Genomic DNA, 27,990 nt, shown 5'->3' on the forward strand with positions numbered 1-27,990 from the left:
GAAAGGCAATAGGAGAAAGGTGTGAATTTTTTATTCTCTTTCACTCTTATGATAGACTGCTACCTTTTTAAATTTATGTTTCGTATGTCAAAGATGTTCTTTCACAAGCAGAGGACAAGTAAAGGACTTGGCATTAGCTAATTATGGGACAACTCAAAAGATGGAGGTAAAACAGCCTTGGTGTTAGTTGTGCCCTCACCTAGAGGGGATGAACAGAGAGGAAAGGCCTGCAAGTATGCTAACTAGCAGGTGTGTAATGCAGCTTCATTTTGGGCAAGCTGTTAGCACAAGGCTGCATCTGTCCCTCTTCTGTGTCCCTAAGCCCAGCTGTCTCTGTTCTGTGAATCTGAGCAGTAATCTGGTGAGACTCATCAATTGGAAATCATGTTTTCTCTGCCAGCCACTTGCAGAAATTGGGTCACAGTCTTTGAAATTAATGTGGTCTAATTTCTGGCCATCCTTTTGAATTTTTGTGCATCTGTGCAGTTCTATGATAAATGTGATATGCATGTGTAACAGGACAAGGAGTTTTCTGATTCCATATAATTTATTCATATTTTTCTATGGTTTTAGAACTGTCCTTCCTCATCTCAATCTCAGCTTCAAAGTATAGACATAATTTCAGCATGCTTCTAATTATCTTTTGAAGTATCTTTTCAAAATCTAGATTTAAAATACAGAACAAATTTGCACCAAATATTTCAAAAAAGAGACATTACTTGCATTCAGAACAGCAATTACTTAAATATTTTTTTTCATTTCATTACCTATGCCAATTTTTGAGATGGGAGATTACATGAGTAAAGAGGATGAAAAATATATCACTCTCTTTAATAGCTAAGGCATGTGCTTTTTATTGCCTTTCTCACCTTTCATGAAAGTTTGGGGGAATAGTAGTTTCAAAGTTTGAGACACAGACTGTAAATTGGTTTAACCCAATCAAATAATATTTTTGTTTCCAGGTGTAGGGATAATTTTAGTATTTGTACTCACCAAAGTATTGCTGTAAACTCACTGGTAGAGTGAACAACAAATACCTACTAAAAGAAATTACTATTTATTTTTTGTTTTTATTAAGAGGATGCACACATATAAAAAAACAAAAGCAGAAGATGGATATCAATTAAAAATAAAACTAAGAATGGATGAAAATATTTGATTTTATTTATGCAATATTTATATAATGCTGAATTAAACCTGGACATTAAACCTCATGTTAAAGCTTTTGAAACTGTAAAATTATATCTTTCATAGCAAAGAAAGGAAAGACTCGGAGCTTTCACACACAGTGCTGTCCATGATGTTAGCTTGTTCTTAAAATTTAAATGTAACTTGGTCTTTCATCAACCTCATCAGTTTTCATCATTTAACTGAGTCTGGTCCTTTTGGTCTTTTTCAAGTGGGAAAACAGAGGCTCCCAGTATCCTCCTTACTGACACAGAAAAAAAAAAAATAAGCTACTGCCCACCTTGACTACATAATGAGGAAAATCTGACTGGTAGTTTTCTGCTTCAACAGTTACTATATGTTTTCAGCTAGTATTGCATATAATCTCTAATGTTAAACCGTGAATGCTAAATTAATTTGTGTGATGAAATTAGTCATGCAAAACTTAGGACTGAGAGCCTCAGCTTTAGAAATTAAAAAAAGTCACTAACAGTCACTAAAGGACTAACAGTCACTAACTGTCACTAAAGGAACATGAAAACATTCACAGGGATTTAGGAATTAAATTATAGCAGAGGAGGGGTCCAGCTATTACAGAATAATGGAAATTTCATATTGTCTTTGCTGTTCTCACATATATTTCCCTGCAGAGACAAATTCAGTAGTTACATAGATTTGCTTCTGCTTGTGCTTGTGGATAGATTTTCATACATTTTTCAGCAGTTTTTGAAAGATTATTTGAAAATTTATTTAGCAAAAATAGTATTCAATGTCTGCATTGGCATTCATTATGATGCAGATGCTGTTATTTGTATAGTATGATTTATTCATTAGAGAAGTTAAGTACAGGGTGTGAGGAAAAGGTTCCTGTAGAAAAGATGCAAATGAGAAATTAAATGCAGGACAAAGTCTTGCAATAAAAGAGTAAAACGTAGCAAATATATATTTGTTCCATATCTGAAGTTTGTATTTTACAAAACTTATTTTACTGCATGCAAGGAAGAATTTCTAGAGATTTCAGGTCTACTAAAAATCTTTTTTTGAGGCTTATGAGTCAAATTTTTTCTATGTACCAATATTCAGCTCTTTAGGTAATTTGGGATATTTCCTGGAGACTACAGCAAATTAGACAAGTTTTAAGAGCAACAAGTTTATGCAAAGCATTCTTCCACTGTTCCCACTTATGATCAGTTTTAAATACAGTTATTTAAATAAATATTTAATGTGATGAAAATCTAGTTTATTAGCCTTGAAGATTTGTTCTCATTTAATTCATATTCCTCCTACAGATCACATGAATTTACTTGTTCTGAGTGTGACTCCTTCCTTGGGACATGACTGTTCCTAAATATCATGATCACTATAAAATACACTACTGTGATTGGATAAACTGCAATAAACGAGTCTTTAATAGAATTCATGCAATGCAATATGTAGCAGATCATTAATCTTAATTTGCTGGTTTTCCTTCTTGAAAAAGCTTGGAAAAGGGCTTCATCAAATACTGAGGCACCTGAAATCATACTATAGACTACCTGACAAGTTGGTCAGATTTAATATTTCATTTTTCATTGAAGTATATTCTGAGTTCTGCCAAGAAATTTTGTTCAAAAAGTTTATAATTGAAGGCTTTTCTTTACTATTATAGGAAAATTCTTTACACAGGCTTTCCAACATTCAAAATAGAGTGTATTAGGATCATTGCAGCTGATTGCCTTGCTAGTGCTATACCCTTACGTGCAAAAAGCCAAAATCTAAAGTACATTCAACATTTTAGAATTGCAAAAATTTGAGTTAGTTTTCTTTCCTTGATTTTATTGATTTACAGATAGTATTTTGGCAGTGCATTAAGAAACTAAGTGAAAATTTGTTAAGTCTGAATCACTAAAAAGTTTTCAATATATTCTAAGTCAATATAGCTTAAAAAACCCCCAAACTTTTCTTCTCTGGAGGCTAATGAGAAATTAGCATTCACCTTCATCTTTCACTTCATTTGACATTATATATGCAGCCAAGGAGTAGGTATTTACCCATTCCAACAGAAGATGTGTTACTATCAGTGGAGGATCTGCTAGAAAACAATTAAGTAGCTTAAGCCATACTGTGCAATGGTCCATATATAATAAATAAGTACTGAGAAGTGAACTTCTCAGTAGCAGCTAGTGTGTGTATCAACACAGGGAATAAGATTGATATCTATGCTTGTGTAAAAGAGGAGCCTATTTTTCCATATATGCCACTAGAAATATAACTAATTACACATTTCTGAGAGTGACTGAAATAATAATAATAATAATCATCATCATCATCTAAATTCCATGCTTATGTGCCCAGAGTAGAGTAGTTTAAAAAAAAAAAAAAAAAAAAAGGTGATTTATGAAACATGATGACAGTGTAACCTCATTGTTATTAGGTGTTAACATCTTCAGGGTAGTGTAAAGCATTATATTATATAATGTATTACTGAGAACATTTCTGGCAGTCTATATAATTAATTAAATTTCCATATTAGAGGGGTCTTACACAGGAGATCTTGTGACACAATTGTGTGTACAATACAATTGTGTATTGTAATTGCCTTATGTTCCAGTTTTATTGGTGTAAAGATCCAGTTTTATTGGTGTAAAATCTGTGGTGTATGCTGCTAAACACTGGCAGTGTTTGCAATTATGCCACCTTCCAGCAACAAAAAGTGCATTTCAGCTTGCTGAGTTAAGGACTATTGTGATTCTCACACTTCAGAGCAGGAGCTCTTACCAACTTCGGTGCTCGATGGTTTCTTTTCTGCTTTTCATCCTATTTAATGCTGTCTCTACAGCTGTTTTTCCCCAAACTAATATTTGATTCAAGTAGAAAGTACTGTAGATGTTAATTTGATTGGGATGCTTTCACTGCCTTACCATAGTAGCAAGACTCACTTCGGGTGTAAATCTAGTTTTTGTAGCTTCTGTAAATACCACTGAATACCACTGCTGTGGTGGTATTCTGTCAATACCACAACTCTGGTGGTTCAGAGCAAGAGTTTGGCTTGGATAATCAGAGGTTTTATCTACAGAATGAAGCTATACACTGGGGAAAACTGAAGTACTTCCCAGACTTGCTTTGCAGATGAACTCCCAAAGACTTTTGGCTTCATGTTGGGATGAGACAAATTCTGAACTCTACCTCGATTTGTGAGTAAGGATACCAAAAGCACACAAGTTGGAAGGGAGCTGTGTTATGCTCAAAATGGTTGTCTGGCAAGCACATTATGGGCACCAGAATCAAGGAGTACTGTAAATCTCATTTACCCTTGAATCTAAATGTATCCTAAATTTCCCACTATAAGAAACCCATCTCTCTTCATTGCTGTAGAGTCAATTTCAAGAGACAAACTTCACTATTGGGGCATTTGGATAGGTGGATTTTTAGGCCTTCACATCTTGTTGGATTAGGATGGCAGCTGCTGTAATCCTCTCATCTTTATGGCTGAATTATTTTAGTACATAATTCTTTAGTGTTTTGTCATGTGGTAATACTGATAAAACCAAAGCTGCTCCAAGCTTCAAACAGGAAATTATAACATAGAAGGTGAGGAAAATTAATTGCCTTTGTATCAACTGCCTTTGATGCAAGACTGGGACAAATTCATCTTCAGTGACCTGCTTGTTCCATTGATTTCTTTGGTGTTACATTAAGGAAAAACATGATCCAAGGAAGCACGTTATCTATTGCATTGCTAGGAAATCAAAAAGAGCTATGACTAAATATACCCTCATAATTGTAGTGCTGCTTTATTTTATATACATGAGAAAATAGGCTGTTCTATTAGTGTGACTATTAGAGCATGTCAAATCTGAGATGAAGTCTGCTTCTAGAAGAGGAGTTCTTTTTTCACTCTATGCCAAAATTATGTTTCATTGAAATACTATTTCATCCAAGCTGAACAATTTTTTTTGATTTGGGGAGTCAGAATCTTTTTCTTTCTCCTGATTTGTTAGTGCATTTTTGCCTTTTCAAAAGCAATATTTCATTTGTTAGATTCATCTTTTCGAATATCTATTTCTGCACAAAAAAAAAAAAAATAGATAATTTGTTGTGCAAGCACTTCTATTAACAAGGACCTCAAAAGTAAATTATTATACCTAAATTAGTTTCAAGAATTTTGTAGTCTTACTGTAATTTTAGTGAATGAACAGGTATTAGTATTATTATCATTATTTTTATTATTATCATCATCATTATTATGATCATGATTATCATCATAAGGTATATGAATTCTCACAAGCTGATGGAAGCTGGAGTATGCCTATTCTATTTATCAGCTGGACCAAGTTTAAACTTTTTGTTTCCGGGAGATGTTTTGTGATCATTAAACACTGACCAGCTGAGAGTCATAATTCCACCATTAAGAATTGTGTGCATTTAAGAATACATAGTTTTATTATGCAACCTTGTTATTTAAAATTTCTAAAATATCATCTGTTTACATATTTTTGAGTATTTTCGTTGTTATTCTTGTGTAGGTAAACACATTTGGTAAGCAGTTTATCTTAAGTAGGAGCTGAGACAGTGCTGACAGCATCCAAAGGCTGCAAGGCTGGAGGAGAGGAGAGAAAATACAGCAACTCAGTGTAACAACTGTCAGCTGTGAGAAAGTGGCAGCATCACTCAACCTGCTACAGTACACTAGGGATCTTCTCTTCATACAGTTCCTCCTATTGCTTGGACTGAGAGAGTGAAATTTCTTTTAAATACTTAACACGAGGGAAAGTAATCTGATGGATTGAAATGTGACTATAATAGTACATCCATAAGTTGTGTGTATTTTGTAGAACCAGAGGCAGCTGTTGGTGTGTTTCTCTGCTTGTTGCAGGGGCCAGGAGGTTTTTCCTTTGTATCATCAGTTGCAGAAATCCACAAGATTTTACAGTCCTGTGTCAGAAATGTTAAGTAAACAATGTGGTGGCAAAGCAGTGGATAAAGGATATGTTGAAATGAAACATTATAAAATACAAAGAAGGGGACCAGCCACTCACTTTGGGTTTCTGTTCAAGAGGAATGGAATTAGGATGTAATAGTGGTGAGCCTTTATGATATCTGAAGCCTTCTCCCTTTTCAGCGCAATCCTCCCATGCTGGTGAATGACCTATTTGAAGATATCAAAGATGGGGTAATGCTAATTGCCCTTTTGGAGGTTCTTTCAGGGCAGAAGCTGGTAAGTTCTTCCTTCTACCACAACTTTCTTCTTCTTTACACAAAATAGTTGCATAACTTCTGTGGGGTACAATTTTCTAATAAGTTTCTGTATTTATCTACTGTAGAAAAAGGTACTCCTTCATAGGAAAATAAGTTTTTCACTGAGTAGATTATCTGATTACAAAGCATTATTGTAGATTATTGCAGGCATGCTTGATTGTATGCATTTTTTAGTAATTTTGCCATGTAGCTCATAAAAATTTCTTATTTGTTTTAGTCTTTGCAGTTCATGTAGGTTTTGCTGCTATGACACAATCAAGGTCTAAACTGCAAATTATTTCTATGCATCTTGAAAAAAAAATGAGACTTCTCCTGTTAAATTTATGGCTGTCTCAAAAAAACCTCATGCAAGCTCCTCAAATTTCATGAGGGCTTATATCCATTTGCCTTGACAGTTGCTCTGCTACTGTAAAGAGCCTTAAGTGATGCCAAATGGCTTTTTCACAGCCAAGTTATATACAGAGGGGATTGTGTGCACGCAGCAAACAGGCTGTCTCTTGGGAGGCAGGCCAGTTTTGTGCATAGAGGAGAAAAATGAAAATATTTTAGACCAAGGGCTCTGACTTTCCCCAGACTAGCTCACAGATCAGGTGGCAGCATCTGAAGGAGCAGTGCAGTCTGTTGTTCAGCTGGCTCCAGGCTCCTTCACATACAGGCAGTTTGCTTTCCTTTTCATATTTCACCTTTATTTTGATTGCAGGTGAACCCCAAAATTAGGCAGTAAATCAGACTGCAAAAGCGATTTTACTGTGAAATGGGATAAAGCTGTACTTTCCAGTGTGTTTCTGCTCCTTTGAAATATATCCCTTTCAGTTTCTGTTAGTCTGAGACAGAAAGCCTCCCTCTTGTGGCAAACTAGAAGTAGTAAAACCGGAAAAGAATTTTAGTGATGGCACCTGTTGCAGTGAAATTCACTGGATTGTATCCTGCCTATATTAATTAGGGAAAGACAAGAGATATGCCAAAACTAGAATAGTGTCTGGTGAACTTAAAGGTTATGTATACCAGCATATGATATCCTGTAGTAACTGCAAGAGGGATTCAGAATTTATAGTAGGCCTTTGTTAAAGCCATTTGTAACATCATGAACAGGAATTTAAATTACAATAGTTGCACATCTTCATTACAGTATAAAATTCTATGGGGAATTTAATCCCACTGTCCAGTATTAGAAACCTAACATATGTTCTTGATTGAATTAAAAAAATTCTGTCTTTTTTTAGCCTACATGTCTTAAGTTCAGTGAAATTAATTTTTTAATGGGAATTTAGCCGAATTAGTACCTAATTGCCAATAAGGCACTAGAGAGATGGGATGAAAATTCCTAGGTAAAATGTCTTCACTGCAGACTGATTTTTAAAAATAACAATCGCTTTGACTTATACACTGCAGGCAAAAATATTTCACTGAATGTTGTCTTCTCTAAAGTGTGTATATATATATATATATATATATATACACACATTATATGTGTGTGTTTGCCTGTGTACAAAAATAGTTGTAGTTATTTTACATTAGAAAAAGAGTTCTCTGATTTAATAATATTTATGGACTGAAGCTAACAGTTTGCATTTGAAGATTAAGACATATGTAACTTTTTTTTAATAGAATTATTACACTTGCGTCTCCCCTGTATCTGTCAGTCCTCCCTGTGATGTATATGCAAAGGTAAAATTCAACAATTTCACTGTTCCAAGGAGCATTTTTACATAAGCATTGATAATAAATCTGGAAGTTCCATTTTTGAAGCAAACTGGCATAAATCTAATTGAAGTTTAATCTGTTCTTTCTCTTTAAGCCATGTGAGCAGGGACGTCAGCTGAAGCGAATTCACTGGGTTGCCAACATTGGCACAGCTCTTAAGTTTCTAGAAGGTAGACGGGTAGGTATGGTGGCACTTAGCCTTGGATTTACTTTTTTTTTTCTTTGTCTCCATAAGGATATGATTTGTATCCACCCATCTGTTTTTATTCTCCAAAATTTGAGCTATGTATGCAGTCTTCAGTTTCTACACAATGTCTAAAAGCTGCTGTAAAGTAAAAATTGTAAGGTCCAACACTAATATGTGGCAATACACAGGGTGAAACTTATCTTTTTTGGCTTTTGTTTTTTAAATTAATAATGGATCACCTTGGAGGATTTTTTTTTTTTTAGATGTGCTTGTTGGCTCTTCATGATCTCTATTTCCTTGTTGCTGTTCTCAGCAAAGACTGAACTTTATTTCAGGAGAGACACTCATTTACAATTTTAAAAAAATAGATTCCTGGTCTTCACTAGCTTTTATATGCAAAAATCTATTCCCTGAAATTACAGATATGAAAATTTAGGGCAATATGACCCCTTATTAGCTTGCCAGGACTTCAGACTAATTCCTGGATTTATTCTGGTACAGTCAGTGCTGTGGCTATTTTAGAAAAGAAAAAATAATAAATTTTAAATTTAACAAAAGAAGAAAACCTAAAAACTCATTTTCATCTAGCTATGAATATCATACAAAAGCAATGCATTTCTACCCTTTTTCCTGACTTCTCTGTGTACCGTAACGACTCAGATCTGTATTTTTTCATTGGATTGTAGGTATTTTGTCCCCTAATTTCTGCATTTTATTTCAGTTTTTGTCAATGCAAATGTTACACCTGATGAATTTTATGTCTCCACAATACTGTTCACTGGGAGTTGTTGGATTTTGGCAATCTTTCCCTCTCTTTGACATGTAGACCTAATTACAGTTATGTTATATGGGAAAGAATCTTAGCAGATGTCTGTAAAAATAAATCTAAAAGAGAACTTATTAAAATTGAAAATGTATAACCAAAGCAAAGACAAATATATTTCTGAAGCAAAAGTGCACTTTAGTTCACGACCTACCTATTTGAGGAAGTATAGTTTGTTAATACAAAGCATAAGGCAAGGCTGCGGAGACGAGCAAAACAGCCACACTTCCTTAATTTGCATGTCACAGCATGGTGGGTGACTCTTGGATCCCACAAATACTATAGCAGTGCAGCTGGACAACTGGCCCTGCCAAGGATCAAGAGAGATTGCCAGGGCACTGTGTTTTTCCTTCTGGTATCTCAGGATTTTTGTCTGCACTTGTCTTAGTAGTTGTATTGGTGTCCCAGATTTTCTTCTAGAGGGAATTGGAAATATGCAGGGTGTCAAGTGTATCAGGGTGGTTGATAGCAGTGTTCCATAAGCTGAATCCAACCTAAAGGATGCATCTATCCAGCCTGTCACCCTTTTCATCCCAGAGGAGGTGGGGATACTGTTCAGACAACAAATGCCCCTTCAGTAGCTAAATGCCATCCCTGGGCTGTACTCAAAGGGCAACAAACACAAACAGGATCTCCTTCCTTTGTGGGCTCTTCCATAAATAAACCTTATTACACTTTTAATCAACTTCCTGTTTTCACTGTCCAAAGAGACTTCTGCTAATACTCCTGTTACACTACAAACTGCAGTTCACAATTAACAGATACTATCTGGATGAAATTTGTTTTCTCGTGGTTCTGAAAAGTTTCTTTTTAGTTCTAGATCCATCTTAACGGTGTATAAGATAAAGGTAACTCAATAACTAAGCTAGATAGGCTGTGCTTCTGTGAACAGTAGCCTGATCAGAAGCTTTAGCTGAGTCCCTGTAAATCTTTTGATTTGTAATAGATAGTAAAATAATCTCACTTTCTAGAAAAAGAAAAGCTTTTCTTGGAATTGGTCCAGCTGAGAGAATGAGGTATATTTTTTTTAAGATAGGGAATAGAAAATTTTCCATATTGACTGGTGGAGGAACTAGTAACATCAATTTTCCTAGAGTTTTGTCAATTTCTTGGTGGAGAGGATTGAAAATGTAAACTATGGGGACTTCTGCTCTGCCTCTTCCAAAGCAGCCTGTACAGATTTAATTTGGAAAAAAACTTAGAGGTCTGGACACAATTTTGTTTGCACTTGACATTATGTAGTGGATTCCCAACTGCTGATTCAGAGAAATGCAGGCTTTCCTCTGTTTTGGAGAGAAATATGAGGTCACTTGAAGTCATTCTCAATCTTTTCTTTAGACTGCTCACCAAGGTTTATCCACAGCCTTTGTCCTTGAACAAGCTTGTAGTAGATGGTCACTTTGGCAGTCCTTCATATTTTTGTCATGATTGGTGTCTGACTCTTAGTTTTGCTGAGGAAATAAGTACTAACATAAGTGCTAACTTTCCAATACTGCCTGCTTTATTTCATTTCCTTGACCATTATCTACATGTTATTTTCTTTATCATATATTCCCCTCTTTATTTCCTTCTATCTTATGAATTTATTTTAAGGTGGTATTTTATTCAGACTGTAGATTAGCAGTTGAGAGTTAATAGTCATGAAATCTGTTCCCATTTCTATTGAAAAACTTAATTTGACCTTGGACAACTAATTTTTCCCACTCTATTTTTAAAAGAACTATTGTTAGGCTTGTCTCACAAAGGGGCCTTAATCAGTGGTTGTGATATCCTTTACAATAAAATGCTCTTTGCAGGAGAACCCTAGCATTCTTTTTTCCCTTTTCTTTCTTTATGCTTTTTCCACCCCTTTCCTTTTTATATTTTTATTTTTAAACTCACTTTTTTATTTTCATTACACATGGTTTAGAACTTTCAAGAAACCCCTGCATAATTTAAAATCTGTTGCAGAGTATTTAATTTGTTCTCCGGATAAAATTTTATTGGAAGATAGGCCAAAAATGTGCTTTCTTTGCATTAAAAAATGGATTAATGCATTTGCCTAATAATTAATAATTTAAAATTTATTTTTATGTACATTTTTCCTTTTGCTTTTCATGCAAGTCGGTATACAGAGGATCTCCGGTTTGTACAGTGTTTCTATCTAATTTTTATTTTTCTTTCTGCTTGAGATTATTTTTTTCTACAAATAATAGCATGGATTAGTCTTAAAAGTTTTCCATTACTTGCAAGACCTTTCTAAATGTGAAATTATAATTGTCTAAATGTGAAATTGCACTATTCAATATTTGGGGTTTTTTAATTGAGAATCTTGTTTGATTGCAGAAATGCATTTCAAATATAGAACCTATTTGAAATGCATTTCATAATTGCTATACTTTGTGTGATAGTAACACATTTTCTTTTCTATATAGATTAAGCTTGTCAACATAAACTCAACTGATATTGCTGATGGCAGGCCTTCTATTGTGCTTGGCTTGGTGTGGACCATAATTTTATATTTTCAGGTACTACTTTTTTTGTACTTCAGAGTTGCTTCCTCAAACAATGGTTCAGATCATCACTTTATATGAACTGGTGTAGTTCCAGTCTTTCATCATAGCTAAGTCACTTTGTCATTTGCTGAGGATCTGATCCTGAATAAAGCAACAGGTGATCGTGCTTCACGTTGAGTAAAATTAGATACTTGTCTGTGGAATAGATTGGTCTTTGCCTAGAACAGAGTTCCTTCATCACTGAAACATATTCTTCTGCTTTCTCTAAAGAATATAACATTGCAAAAGAGGAAAGTAATAGAATTGTGGATTCTTCTTGCAAGTATCTTTAGCAACCTCAGTGGTGACTGAGCTGAACATCTAATTCCGGTGCACTGGATGTCATTCAGTAATTATTCTTAGGCCATACATGGTGATTTCACTGGCAGATGCAGGTGTTTGCAAGGATGAAATTTAGCTGTGAATGATGTAGATTGAGAGAGGGTTGAATTTGTAGAGGAGAAATCACTTGCATTCTGTTGAAGTTAGGTGGGAGGTAAAACTGGCTTCTAAATCCTGTCCATATGGGTTAACAAAGTGAGTCACTGTTCAACACTTAAAATAACAACTAATTTTATTGCTCTTCTTTATGGGGTTCTTTGGCTCCCTTGTGATGTCTCAGGATGCTGTCCTCCTCAGCATCAGCCACAGTGATGCCTCAGTAGTTCAGAGTTCATCAGAATAAAAGTTAGTCAGAATGATATTGACATTTTAATTTATAGCTCATTGAAATTAAGAGAGAAGATTATGTTTCTCAGTCTTACTGAAACTCTAGCTTTCTGCATAATTTTTATCATTTTTTGACCTTTCCTTTAGCTGTCGTAGGCAGATACATAATTTTAACATGACTGAAAGCAGGAATCCATAAGAGCTGTGGTTCTCATTCTGGCAGACTCATTGTGCAATGTGACAACTTTGAATTTTAAGAGGACAGCATAAAAAAAATCCTGCAACTTCCTCTGGATATAGCTTTGTCACATTAAAGAACCAAAATGTTAGTCAAATTAAGGTTCTTGAAAGAATGAAGTTAATGATTTCCATTTGATTACAGGCATAATTACTGTCCTACACCCTTAGCAAGCACTTTTAAAGCACTTTGCCTGCAGTACATTCACTATTTCTTCACAAGGTACCTCTAAGTAAAATCACAATTGAATTTATGCCATAACAGTACAACAGAAAGTAAAAAAACTATCCAGATGAGATCATTGAGGTCACTGCCATTCTTTAATTGAATGACACTGCTCTGAAATGAGTGGATTATTTTGTAATCTGAACTCAAACTACATGTAAGGTATTGCCTTCTATTTTGGTGATAATTTCCTATAATAGATAACATGACACAATTGCATATTTTTCTAGCTGTAGGGTGTGAAATCAATAATTGTTAGATGCCTAGTGCTTCTGAATTTTGGACCATCATCTGGGCTCATACATTAGTGTTTCTAAAGCTTCTGTAATACATCCTTAAATAAAAAATTGTTAATTATAACTTCTATCCAACTTTATTTAGACAGTTGTATTGGGGAATTATTAAAGAAACTGGTATGAATCAAGAAGATTATCTACAAAGAGTTCATTAACATTTTTTTCCCTGCAGATTGAAGAGCTTACAAGCAACCTGCCACAGCTGCAGCCCTTGTCTAGCAGTGCTTCTTCTGTGGAAAGTGTTGTCAGTTCAGAAACTGCAAGTCCCCCAAGCAAACGGAAGGTGGTAACCAAGGTCCAAGGAAGTGCCAGGAAGGCTTTGTTAAAATGGTTACAGTACACAGCAGCAAAGTAAGTAAACTACAGATGAACTGATTTTATATTTTAAGTGAAAGCTTTTTGCTCGGATTCTAAGCTCTCTCAGTCAGGGATCACCCTTTTGCTCTTTATTTATATAGTGCTTTCCTCTGTATATAATTATAGAGCCCCTCACCACATTCTTTTTGACAACCAAGGCTGCTAAATGTTACCACTACACAACAAATCAATTAATAAGTAATGATTTACATTAATTTTGCATGCAATTATATTTTAGAATTTCCGACTAATGAATGGGATTATCTCTGACAGAATGAGGAGCTGAAAGGGGAATTAGATGTCTGAATGACAGTGCATTAGTCCTGCTGCCAAAATGCTCGATGTTACACTGCCAGTACCACACTGATTAAGCATTCCTCAGTGAAAGCTTGTAGGAACATTGAATTCTGGCACTTGCTGTTGAAAGGAAAGTGGTGAAAAGTTATGTATATCCCTCTGCAGTTTTTTGATACGATGGAAATATTGTTACACAAATTGCCCTGAATCTTCATTCTTCTTAATCCAAGTTGTTTTGGAGTTATTTCTTGCTATGTCTAGTTAACTTAAGAATTTTTTCCTTTATTCTGTAAGATTATCCCATGCTGCTTCATCTTTCAAAAAGGCATTAACCCCCTCATAAATTATATCAAAGATACTGTAGTAGTTTGATAGTTTCCACAATAAGAAAATCAGAGATGTAAAATAACATGGATTTATTTGCTCAAATTAAAGAATCACTGCTATTTGAAGACATAAATTGTGCAAAATATAGAGGGGAAATGGTCAATTATTGGGTGGTGCCTAAAGAAAATAAATGTAGTTGCAAAGATTCCGACTTATGCAGGAGTAGAATACAGTAATTTATAATACAGTGCAGTCTAATTTGAATTTCTTCCTTTGCACTGTTGCCGGTAATACACCAGCAATGGAAAGTCATCAGCTTCTATTTCCAGACATGCAAACAAGCAAAATGAAAATAGATTAATAAATTAAACTATCAGTTTTATTGGGAAGAGCTGATAAAATATGCCAAAAGAAGACAAGTGATACCTCATGGTACACTTCACCTAGGCCTGCTTCACATTGTTTGCAAGTGCTACTTCCTTTAAGTCAGTGAAAGTGTTTCACTGATCACAGTGAGATTTAAATGAAATTTTACTCAGTTACTGTTGCTTGAACCTCCGAATGGCAAGACTACCTTAGCGTCTCAGTGTCCTGAAAGGATGCTTGCTTGCTCAGACCAAATTAAAAACCATCTTGCTGTCTGTGGATCACCATACCTTTTGGAACTACTGGTAAAAGAAGCAGTGATTCGGAAGTGTGATTCAGTTCTGATTATTTTCTTATTGTATATTGCTATTTCTGGATCATTTGTGTTTATTTTTAAATAAAATGTTTTATTAAGTGTTCTAAATATATGAAGTTATAGTGTCATTCATGCTCTTGATAGGATCATAGAGAAATTTGAGTGTCATAGTTTCCCCTAAACAGCAGTGATGTCATTGTTCATGCCATCATTTTAAAAAATAACAGGTTAGCACAGTTTTTTTTTTAATTTTATTTGTATGATACTGATGTACCTATTTGAACTGCAGCAGTTTTAATGGAGTGAGTTTTATAGCGGGGGAGATAATAGTGATTGGAAGTGTGTACATCCACAGACTCTGTGTGTGTCATATAACAATTTTGAGAACTTCAGGCACTCCATTGCTAATTGTTTCGTGGCTTATTGGGTCTAGCAAGCCCACTGGAGACAAATACATCATGTATATGATAAAAACCACTTGGATCTTCATAGGCAGAAATTAATTTATGCAGATATATGGAAATGCAGTTGACCTAACTGGGCACTACAGGAACAAGTGGTTTAGATTTAATGATGGGTAACCCCTGGGGGGAGCATTCATGTCTCTCCTCGTTTCATGTAGTGCTGATGTTGTTAGTAACTTCTTTCCATTTCTTTTTTTTTAGGCAAGTTGGAATTGAAATCAAAGATTTTGGACAAAGTTGGAGGAGTGGTGTTGCATTTCATTCTGTTATTCATGCTATCCGCCCAGATTTAGTGGACATGGAGAAAGTGAGGGGAAGGTCAAATAGAGAAAACTTGGAAGAAGCCTTCACAATTGCAGAAGCAGAACTAGGAATCCCAAGGCTCCTTGACCCAGAAGGTACCTAATACTTAGTTGAAAAAGCATTTTTCAACTTGAAAAAGTTTTAACTACTTGGCATGTCTTAGACCAGATGTGCTAATTCATAGTGGTTAGATATTTAAGCAGCATTTTATGCCATTCAGCTAAAATTTTAATTTTCCGTGTTTTTATTTGTCTAGATGTGGATGTTGAAAAGCCAGATGAAAAGTCTGTCATGACCTATGTAGCCCAGTTTTTGAAGTACTATCCTGATCCTCATCATACAGTGACTGATGTGCCAGAGAATGATGTAAGTTTCTCTTGCATAATTATAAAGAAGAGTTTATAATGAAGGGGGGGGGGGGCTTTATAAACACATTTTATAGCTTTCTTTTGGCTTATTATATTTCCTTTTGATGAACAGTTCAAGTGACAAACACATTAAGAAAACTGGGAAAGATTAGCCAAGAATAAAGGAACAAGTCTTGCAGATGTTTAGTAGCTGGAGAAAATAATATGGTGATCTTGCAGATATTTTCCTCTTTTCATGAGTAGCAGGAGCAAAAAATAGCACTAACACTTATTGTAGATAGTAGCAAACCAATAGATACTAAAGTTCCTTAACAGGTTTTTAAGCATAACACCAATGATACTGTAATAATTTATTACCTGAAGCAATGTGCCATTTATATTTCTATCACACCGGGTTTCTGGAAAAGAACAAGAAATGTGTAAGATATTGCTTAGGTACAGTTTTTGGTCTTTTATACTTGAGAAACATTTACAATTTTGACAGAGGTTCCTTTCTATTTCACACTGATGTTTAACTCTTTGCTGTAAGGAATTGTTTTAAATTGTGTTTTTTCATTGGACTTTGTTTTGTGTAGGCTCTAGTGCATTGGCTTTGCACTGGAATGCTATGTGCTCAGCAATGCCAAGTTATCATGACTCACTTCCTAGTGCTGATTTGCTTTCTTTGTGGCAAACATGGGAAGCACTGCTGAGACAATCTGCTCAGCCCCAGCAAGAGAAAAAGAAGAAGCAATTTATCTGTGTTTCTCTGCATTCCCTACAGAGGTAGAAAAGAGCTTTGAAAGGAGTGAGTCTCCTTCCTTCTGCCTGTGTGAGGCTAAGGTAGCTGTAGCTTTGCTGTTTGATTCCAGTGCCTGAGCACTGGAACTTATTATTTTCCTTCCTGCAACATTAATCTGGGTACATGCTTGTGCCAGTGTCTCAGCATCCCGCTAAGCAATGGGGCTGCTGAAAGCACTGAGTGAGCACTGAAGCCTCGTTCTGTGGCCTGTTCATGCTGAGGCAGTCCTGCCATCCTCATACCATGGCACACAGGGCAGCTTCTGCTGCCAACAGCCTTGGCCAGGCCTTCTGCTGTGCTGGGACTGGGTTTTGAGGAACAACCTTACCACCTTCCCCTGAGCTTTATGCAGAGATGATGCAGGAGAATGCAGGATTGAGCCATTCCATGCTCTGCCTGTCTCTGGCTGCACCCACAGAGATGCTAGCACACGAGTTACGAAAGGGCAAATCATGAGTTGCATCCGTAATTCTACATGAATTACTAGGAATCAGAACAACACAAATCAATTTGACATGCTAACGTGCTGATCTCAGAGCCACTTCCTCTTCTTAGATATTCCACTAGCAATCCACATAAGTTTTGGTAGAGTTGCTGACCCCTTGCATGTCATGCTGCAGAAACCAGTAACTTCCAGACTTTGAGAAGAAAGTAAAAGTTTGACATTGCACTCAATTTTTTATGTCATCATTCTTTGTTTCCTGGAGGAAGAACTATATTCCTTTTTACTGTCCTGGAGTATCCTTGTCCATCTTTAAATTATTTGGTTAGTTTAGTTACTTAGAACAGGATTCACCTTTAAAATCTAAAATATTGCATCACTCCACCTGTAGTCAGCAAGAGATAAACACTTTCCCAGATGACATCATTCTTAAGACATCGTGCCTTAAACAAGCAATCTTCTGGAAGCCTGTGTTGGAGAGCGTTTTAACAGAGATAAAACAGAGTCAGATTAATCCATCCCTTAGGTAATGATAGATAAAACATTGTTGGCAGTTGATTAAAAAGCTTTTTGTTTTCATGACCAGTATAACCCCTTATTTTTAGCCTCTCTATCTTCCTGCTGAAGTATAGTCTAAAGAAATATTTGTCACACCATCCAGGTACTGGGAGGGATAACCTTGCAAGACTCTTGTCCCCTGGACTCTTGGACTAATCCTAATTTTTTGTTTAAGGATATATTTTACCTGACATGTGTTGAGTGCCTGCTGTAAGTTGGACAGTAGATGCTAGACACAACTGGTTTTATCTACCTTGCTTGAAGAACTGAAAAGAGATTATCCTAGTTGCAGTTGCCTACATTTAGATAGAAGGATCCTACTTCAGACTGGATTGTGTCTGGGTGAATTTTGGCAGGGAGAGGGAGGGCAAGAGGAGATTTCTAACCTTCTTCCCCACCTCCACTCAAGACAGCTGTCACTGTGTTTCCCCAAGATGTGTTGTCCGCACAAATTCCTGTTGATATTCCCTCCTGATTCAATGCTCAGTTTATAAAGAACTTGCATTGGAAGAAGTGGTGTGATGATTGAAACTTATCCCTTATTTGTGGTTAGAGGGAACAGCTATTTCCATGTGCATTTTCAGAATTAAAAGGGGTCTAATCTCTCATGCATGGGCCAGCTATGAACATGCATGAACTCATGTAGTCAACACATCTCAAAGAAACACAGTTACTCTAAGGTAAGTAATTATGTTTCCAGATGAAATAAATCATGTAGCAATCTGGAAATCAGATCTAATATGAAAACTACTTCACTACATATGATAAAGACATGTGAGCTTGATAATAGTTCTAAGTACATCTTGTATTCCTACGTGTGGCTCTTACTGTTCTCTCTGGACTTTCTGCCTGCTTTGCTTTATTTTATTTTGCTTCTTTTCTTTTTTTTCCCCCGTGCTTCTTGTTTTCCTATTTGTTTCATATTGCTAGGAACTTCAAGCAATCCCAACTTTTGTCATTTCTTTTATGAAATTTAAGGTAAGGGTGTATGCTCAGAATAATTGCTTGAATTTGACCTTTCATGGTTGTTCTCTTTTTTCATCCTGACTTTAGATTTTGGTGGGGGGGGGGGGGAGGGGGGTTAATGTACATTAGTTTGCTAAGTTTATCTTTCCTGAAAAGCAATACATTAACATGATGAATCTAGGTCTGCTCTCTTACATGAGCTGACCCTAACAGCCTAACACTTAATTTTGCAAATAACAGAAATATTACAGAAAAGAAAGTCAACATTCCTATAATAAATCTCAGACTATGCTCTTGGTTTTCTTAAGCATAGATATAAACATGAAATAAATAGATTATAGTTCAGTGTTTCTACATATCTAATCTCATGTTAGATGGATATTTTTGTATGTCTTTAAGTTTATAGAGTAGGTAATAGTAGAGTGTATGATTGTGTAAGTGATGTGTGTGACTTGCGGGTTGGAAGGAGAGTATTCATCTGTAATTGTGTGATGTGCTGCTCCTTTTTCATCTAAATTGTTATATTTTTTAAAATATACTTTTTTAACCATGCTAGACTTTTAGATACTTCTGATTTTCTAGTATTAACTGAGAGAAGTTCAGAAACCTAACACAGAGTGTGTGAAATGAGCATTCAGAGGTGAAACTGAAAGACTGCAGAAGTGAATATATTGTGAAATAAATAGCAGGTGTTACTGCAGTCGGTCAAAAGTGTTTATAGCTTGACCCAATCCAACTAATTTTCTGAATTCCACATTCTTGGGTTTTATTTGGTTGGGATTTTTTTGCTAAATAAATATAAAAAATAGATTGTTTTGAAGTGACTAGGATCAAGGGTTCATCTTCATCTCACATTACATATGTCTAACTAGTGATGTATTGAAGCAAGGATTTATACTGAGAACAGAATTACTCCTATATTCTCAATCCATTCAAGCAAACTCAAACAACTTTGGGCACCTTTAATGGGACTTAATAAATCCTTAGCCTTACACAGCCCCAGTACATTGCTTCTTAAGCCAGAGGAGATTTGAAGTGGTAAAACTCTGCTGATTTCCTTATCATGGTATAAATTTAGCTGAAGTTAAAGCTCACCCCCTCAAAGTATTTCTGATGTAAAGTCATTCTCTTCTTGTGCTTTGATGAGCAAGTAATTCAGAAGATAATCCTGTCATCTCTGACATTTTTATGCCAGCAGAGTTCCCCAGTGTAAGAGGAATTTCCTGAGCAGCAGCTGCAAAAATAGCTTTCTGAGCTTTTCCAGGGATTTAGTCTACTTCTGCAGCTAGTCATTAATAGCTCATCCCTGAAGGTGATGCCTGGCTCAGCATTCACCCTGTGTCTGTGATACCACTGTCAGGGAGTGAGTTTCAGTAACCTATATATATATCCAGGAACATATAAGCCAGAATTTTCAAAATGAACAGCATACTGAGTTGAATTTATACATAAACATTTTTGAAGGGACTTGTTTTCCCAGTATATATGCAATACAATGGTTCAATGTCCCTGAAAAACAGACTTAAGCTTTTTTGGATTTAAAAGGTAATATTGGAAAATTCTAGTGTCTGTGCCTGAAAATTTGATCAGTATACCTTGTTTATAATTACATGTTAGGGAACTAAACAAAATACATCTTTTCCAGTCCATAATTAAGATTCTCATTATATTTTAAGCTCTTCAAACCATACAGTATTCTGTATTATTTAATTTTCAAATTAACTCTGGCATATCAGTTAATAAAATAATATTTTTTATCTCGAGTCTGGGCTGAAAACTTTCTTTGCAAATTTAAAGTGTACTCCATTTTCACATCAGAACTCATAAACGTTTGTCTCTAAATACCTTCTATGGTGTTCCTTGTCAGCTGAGTGCCCCAGTTCTGTTCATCTCTACATGTATGTGAACATTCATGGAATTGTGTAAGGATAAATTTATATTTAGAAATGCTACTTGGCAGTAGAATACTGAGTGAATGACAGGATTTTAGATAAATTCCAATAAATGGATCAGAGATCAATGGTCCTCATGCTGGAGAAAGCATGAATATTTATATTTATTCTAGGTAACTTCTGTTTGGTGGTTTATCTTCTGATGTGCATCCTACTTCAGATGGCCAGGCTTTAGAAAATAATTTACATATCTGTGAGAATGTAATTTTGATTTTTTTTATTAAGAGTAAGAATTCTAGGCGATAATAAAAGTCTATTTTTAAGAATGATAGTTCATTAAATTTGGTGGATGTTGATGACAAGTGCCTTGATGTCTAAGAAAGTGAATCTCTTCTGTAGATTACCTAAACTGAGACTTTAAAGTGCTTTAGTATCAACCAAGGACCACAGAATCTAATTTGCAGGTGGTAAGTGATGTACTGAACTGGAAACCTGTGAAAAACATATGAATAAACAAATAAATAAAAGATTAATCGTACATTGTTGCACAATGTAATTTATAGCATCCAGTTAGGTAGATGCTGAAGCATCTACATCTTTTGCAATTAAAGTGATCAAAATTTGACTAAATAAATAGTTTTTTAAAATGAAGAAGGCTAAATGCTACCTGTTAACTTAGTATCAGAGAAACCATATGTGTGGTGTGAGAGAGGTGAGGCTGTTCCTGTGTTATCTTCAGGTACCATAGATGTAATCTTAATCCCAGAGATACTCGATTTCAAAACCATTTGGTCAGAATGGGTTTTAAATTTAAAGTTCTTAACTGATAAAATAATCTTGCAAAATACCTGTTTTGCTCAGATTACTGTCTGAATGGTTGCAGGCATATAGATGCTCTGTCAAAGTCTTACCTTAAGGAATATAAAGCAGTGTTTTATGAAACTGAATTTTATAGTGTGAATTAGAAGTAATACACAGGGCATTGGGGCTCACTTCTTCCCTTCATGACTTCAAGAAGTCATGAAGTTTTTCAGTCAGTAAGATTGCTGCAGTATTTTCAATCCATTAAGATGCATAGTTTAGTATTGCTTTTATGGAGCTGGCAGTTAAATACTAATAGAGATCTCAACAGTCTCACTAAAGTTATGCCTTCTTAGGAATAGAACAAATTTAATACCAAAGTTCTTTTTTCATGGCCGAATGAGTTAAGATGCTCTCTTTTTTTATATTCTGCTTGGCTGGATTCAATGATCTTAGAGGTCTTTTCTAACCTAAATGATTCTATCATTTTCCTCATAGGGGGGTAGTCATGAATTTGCTGGTTTTCTTAAAGAATCTTGATGTTATATTCATACACACAGACAAGAAGAATAGAAATTTTATTCTCCTTCTCTATATTTAAATGATTTGAAAATTTGGAAGTGCTGGGAGCTTTGGCTTCTTAGGACACCAAGGAAACCCCAGTTTTACAGGTAGCTGGAGCAGGGACGTGTTTTATCTGTGCTATACTGTTTCTCAGTTTCTCAGGTACCATCCTGTGTGTGTCAGAAGACAGGAGCATGAGCTACAGAGAATTTCATTCCAGCACAGCTGCTCTAACAGCATATTAACCTCACTGCAACTACCTGGCTGTCAAGATAACTGTGATAATTGAAAATCTGTTGTGCAAACTATGTCCAAACAACGACCACTGTTCTGAGTAGAGGCTCAGTAAAAGAATTAGTAGGAATACATCAAAGATTTCTTTCTTATCTGAGGAACCTGTCCTTTCCTTGGATGAAATGAAGCAATAGCTTTATATTTTAAAAATTATTAATGAGAATTTATATTTTACTTATTTGAGGCAGCTTTCAAAGAAAGGAACCATAAATTGGCTTCTTTCCACTGTCAGGTTCATTTTTTAAAAGACAGTACTTTGTTTCTTAAATGCAGGCAGTGACTACTCTTTTTTTATCCCATGGTCCAGTTTTTCTTCTCCCATGTAATGCTTGAAGTGTGACTCATTTTAGGTGATTAGCTTATATGATTTGCTATCTGTCTGTTTCTGAGAAATTTGGCAGCAATAGGGCTTCTTTTGTTTCAAAAAGTAGCTTTTGATTAACAGCCAACACATCTGGTTTGTTGTTTGGAAATCAGGGACACTTGTATCCTACTTGACCAGCCTGCTTACACAGTGCAGAGAATACTTTCTATTTCCTGATAACCTTTGATTATAACATGCTCACAGATCCGAGACTTTTTGTTTGTGTTTTTCTGTCCATTGCCAAGTCAGTGAGTTTTGCAGAGAACTTTATAACCTTACAAAAAGCTGCAGTGCCATGACAGACTGAAGTGGTAAACTGTAAAACAAATATGCTTTTCTTCAAAGCCATAAAACGGCATAGACGGAAAAGAAATTTTAATATATACTTGTGTTTTCTTTCTTTCTTTTCATTTTCCATGTTACAATATTCTAAATATTTTGCTTACTTTTGAACTTGGAGTTGGTATCAAGGATTACCCTGAAGTCAATCAGACAATATCTTTTCTTTTCAGCAATAGCAGACCAGCTAATAAAATGGTGGTAAAAGATTTAAAAATCCTCTCCTATCTCAGCTCAATTAACTTTTACTGAAAATTGACTTCGCTAATCTGTGGAAGGCTAAAATTAGTTGTTAAGATATCTTTAAAGAGCTTTGTGTTAATTTAACATCAGATGAAAACTGCTGATAATATCTCTGACACTGCAATGTCCCCATTTGGCATGATTTCACTCCTGTAAGACTCATGTCTAGTTGCTGACTTCTCTCAGACTGAGAAAATGCTTTTCAGTTAGACTGTAAGAAGGTAAATGATAAGAGAATTGGGCACATTTGCTTTCACTACAACTAATGACCTTGACTTGCTATAGAGATGTTAATTTCTGGACTAATCTGACAGCTCTACTGGAAGGCTGCAATTTTTTTTTTTTTTTTTTAATGTGTGGTTGTACTACATCACAGAAGGAAGACAGACTGGTGCTAAGAGACCTAAAAGTGTGGGCAGAACAATTTGAAAGAGACATAGCCCGAGCACAGGTGGCAGAAACAAGCTTACAAGAGAAGTATCAGGTAAGCAGCAGGGAAATTATATATGATAACAAGTCTTTGTCATCATTATGTGTACAGGTATTGCAGAATTTTGTGCAGTCTGTATATACAAGAGTCACTGTAGTATTGTTTAAAGAAATAAGGACACAAAGTGTCTTGCCTGTTGTTGGTGGAGGAGTTATAATGTCAGCTCCAGCTTTGCTACGTAGGACAGTGCACAGATGGTTTGCCTAAGACAAAGCTTTTCCCAGCAGTGTGAAGGACTGTCCTAGTTAGAAGAGAGCATGTGTCTGTGCCATCCCTCCTGCATGTTTTAGCTCAGATAGGAGGTATGACTGAAGGCTGGATGAGGTGATAGGTGGAGAGGATAGGACTTAAGAGTTTTATTTTCATCTGCTCTCTCAAAGGTTAATGTCTAAATCAGAAATACAAAACTTGGCCTAAATTTTCTTCTGAAGCTTGACTGTTCTCTAAATGCAGCCACTGTCCCAAGTAGCATTAAATACAGTTGCAATTTAATCTGATCAATTATTATCTCATTTCATATATGTTCCATGCATCTGATAGCTGAAGGGAAATACAAAAGTCCTATCTATATATAAATAAAAAATATACACGTAAATATAGAAGTTAAGTGCTATTCCTCTTTGGGAAATATTAGGACAGCTATCAGTACAAAATTTCCATAGGTTATGGTACTCCATAAATGTTAAAGAATTTAACTCCTTCACTCTCTGCTGCAATTGATTTGGTTTTCTCTTTGTGCAGTCATTTAAGCATTTCAGAGTACAATATGAGGTGAAAAGGAAACAGTTTGAACTTGCAACCCAGTCAGTAAGGAAAGATGGTAAATTATCACTTGATCAAGCTGTGGTGAAGCAAGCATGGGAGAGAGTTACTTCCAGGGTAAGTTGAAAATCATTGTGCTATATATATTTTTTATTAAATGTAGGGTAGAATTTAAAATCATTTAAACACCTGTTTGCTATTGATTTTATTAGGCATTAGGAACCTAAAAGTGGACCAAATTTCTCGCACTGCTGAATTATTTTGCATTTGTTTTGAGAATATTTACTGCACTGTCATTTTTAATATTGCTCTAAGATAGAATATGAACTTTAAGAAAAAGACTATACTTTGAGATTTCCCTTTACTTCAAAGAGTGGTAACAGTGCTCAGACAAGTTCAAGACATTGTTGATAGAAAGAAAAGCATACACAATGCCACTTCCAAACCCAATGTTCCTATGTAAATTGCTAGTTATTTGAGAAATTCTAATACAACATTTTTAATATAACTAAAAAAAAAAATTATGTGTAATACTGAATACTTTACCAATAAATAAGGTTTTAATTATTTTTTAACCTATTTTCAGTAGTAATAAATTAATTTTAGTATTTATGATTGGAATTTTGAAGAACTGAATGAAAAGTCCTAAACAAATTATACTGTTTGACCCAAATTAAAAATTATTAAAACACTATTGCTAGTGTATATCCATATTGCATTTATATATTTTATATCATGTATTTAACAGAGGATGTGTTTTAAATTATTCTGGAGTTTTCTCATAATTTTCATGATGTTTTCACTCCCATAACTGGCATTATCAATAAGACACAGTGTTTTATTGCTATATCCTTCCCTACACACTCTTTTGAGACTCACGTGAACCTTACATATAAAAAGTATGTTCAAAAAAGAGATATAAAGATTTTATGCAGGAGCATGAATTAAATAACATTGGCAGAAGAAGGTCTTGTATCGCTTTCTGTGCATATTAACTGATGAAATTCTAGATATTTTGCTTCTCAATTGTTCCAGTTTATTCGTGATCATTCTGTAACTCAATTGCCATTCGGAAAGGGAAATACATAAATCAACACATTCTTATAGAGATTTTGTTGCCTGTGAGTATGCTGTAATTTCCAAACTGGTGTGGAATAATGGACTTATATCTAAATTATAATCTGCTTTTTATCAATGTACTTATGTGTATTATTTAGCAAGGGAGGAATTTCAGTCCTTTTCCTTTTACTTCCCAGATGCTTGATTGGCACGTACACCTTGATAAATCCCTTCCTGCACCTTTGGGTACCATAGGTGCTTGGCTCTACAGGGCAGAGTCTGCTCTGAGGGAAGAAGTAACTGTTCAGCAAGCTCATGAGGAAACAGCAAACACAATACACAGGAAGCTTGAACAACATAAGGTAGATGGAGATGCATTCATTCTGTGCATTACCCTCCCATGTTTTCAGAGCTTTAAATGATCCATACTCTGCAAAGATAATTATTTCTGCTTTTTGTGGGTTATGTTGTCCTGTTGGTGGCTAAAGGTTGGTGTCTTCTCATGGTGATTTGAACTGTTATATCTGTCTATCTTGCAACCATTATTCAGAATGGCTTTCAAATATTTTTGCTTCTTCTACATGAAGTAAATCAGGTATTACTATTTTAATTTCTATGGTAAAATTCCATAGAGAGCTCATAATATTGGGTGCATTGTTCAACTAGTATGAACTAATTGGTTGAAACAGGAAAAAGGGAGTAAATGCACATACTAACTCAGTGTGCTGATAGTCAGTGCAGGTGACATTGATGGGGGGAGAGAATGAGAATCAAGTGAATTTTGATAGTGTTGTGATGACAGATAGCATGATAGCCATCTGTGATGGCAGATAGCGTGCTGTGGTAAACAGGAAATTTTCCAGATGAATGTAAATAATTGTACCATCATTCTTTGCTGAGTCCAAGTTCTCATTTAAAACCAAAATGGTGAGGTTTTTTTCTGTGGATTTGCATAATATGCATAAGAAAAATGTATTAGTGAAAAAATATGCTGGTGAGATGATAAAAGAAACTGAACCAGTAAATGAAAGGGAAAAGATGGTGTAGAGAAAGGCAGTACTTGAGGCTGTATTGTTTTATAATGCTTTTTTTCCCTCCTCTATCACTACTATATTAAATTTTTTTTTGTTATTTTTTATTATTTTTTGTTATTAATTTGTTATTTTTTGTGTTTAGGATATGGGTAGGGTTTTTTCATCAAAAAGCAATGTTATATCATGAAAAGCTGAGAAGTTTCATGGTAATCTGATTACTTTTTATTAGAAAAATTGTAGCTCTTCTAATTTTAGTAGTAACTAATTTAATTTAAAAAAACAATGTTAACATCTGTAAGGAAGATATGGATTTTTTCAGGTTCTTGTCTCTTATAATGCTGAATTTCATTAACTTTCTTGGTAACATCAAACATTTCAGGATTCATAGGATTTGACATCTGTTTTTAAAAAAAAATTGACAAGTCAAACACTCTTTTGTTCTCTAGAATGTGAACACTGTAGACCTCCTTTTGATACATTCATAAGAAGTACAAAAAAGTGTGCCCTAAACTGTTTTTTTATTTGCATCAGAAATGCTGTGGTGAGGGATTTCCATGCCAACAAATAAACTTTGATTTAGGTTAATCTGTGCCAGGGCAGTTTTCCCATGGGAGTGGGATGGAAAAGGCTTCAAGAGAAGCAGATATAATTCTATCTGTTCCTGAAGTTTGTTTTGTTGCTCAGATTTGAATTGATGAATCCAAATGTGCTACTGGATAGTACCAGAAATGCATTCATGTTTTTTTTTCAGTAATGTTTCCTTGTTGCCTTCTGGTTTGTTTGTTTGTTTGAATTTGTTCAGATGACATCATTGCTTCCTTTTTATCTTTGTCTCATCTGACAATGGGTTATTTTAGTGAACTTTATAGCTTATGGCCATTTTGATTTTAGTACAAAATGTACCAGCTTATTTGGACAAACCTCGTGCAATCAGGCAAGTACCTGTGCTTATTTTAGTTGATATTGCTAAGATCCAGGAATTAAGGGCAATGTCTGTGTTTGTTGAGGGTCATTTCCCAGAGCAGGACTTCATTTTATGAGACTGCTGTGCATAAGTTTTCATGAGCTTCCTGTTGATGTTGGATGAAACTACTGTGGTTTGTTTTGACTCACCAGTGCATATTAGGGGCATCCTAATGCATCCTATGCATCCCTATGCATCCTTTGCATACCTTGTATGGCAAGGTCTCAAATGGAGCTGAGATACTTGTTCCAAGTCTTTCCTTTATGTGAGACTATGTCAGTCACAGGAGTTTTTACCATGGTAAAATCAGCACATCACCTGCATCTGAGAAAGCCTAGCTCATTTCTCTTCACAGCAGGATGTTGGCTGAAGCAGAAAACATGAAAACCCAGGCTGGTTGATGGGGATACTGGGGCCATTTGGTGAGCTGAGCCAGAGAATTTCCACTGATTCCTCCTGTGTAAACACTGGGATTTGGCTGGGGAGAAGCCCTTCCTTGGCAAGTAGGAATAAATACATATGTAGGATCTGTACAGAAACCTGCATTTTGTTCCCTGA

General features: G+C 35.3%; 1 protein-coding gene across 1 annotated transcript in view; it reads left to right on the forward strand.

Moving 5' to 3' along the window:
• Nucleotides 1–27,990, forward strand: part of SYNE1 (spectrin repeat containing nuclear envelope protein 1) — a 279,385-nt gene that overhangs the window by 43,669 nt on the left and 207,726 nt on the right. Inside the window, exons 3-11 of the mRNA XM_053974692.1 lie at nt 6,269–6,364; nt 8,204–8,287; nt 11,534–11,626; nt 13,254–13,432; nt 15,410–15,606; nt 15,768–15,877; nt 23,500–23,607; nt 24,355–24,492; nt 25,632–25,796. Coding sequence (XP_053830667.1) covers nt 6,269–6,364; nt 8,204–8,287; nt 11,534–11,626; nt 13,254–13,432; nt 15,410–15,606; nt 15,768–15,877; nt 23,500–23,607; nt 24,355–24,492; nt 25,632–25,796 — 1,170 coding nt within the window. The remainder of the gene's footprint in view (nt 1–6,268; nt 6,365–8,203; nt 8,288–11,533; nt 11,627–13,253; nt 13,433–15,409; nt 15,607–15,767; nt 15,878–23,499; nt 23,608–24,354; nt 24,493–25,631; nt 25,797–27,990) is intronic.

Source organism: Vidua macroura, chromosome 3, assembly GCF_024509145.1.
Source record: "Vidua macroura isolate BioBank_ID:100142 chromosome 3, ASM2450914v1, whole genome shotgun sequence".
Classification (NCBI taxonomy): Eukaryota; Metazoa; Chordata; class Aves; order Passeriformes; family Viduidae; genus Vidua; species Vidua macroura.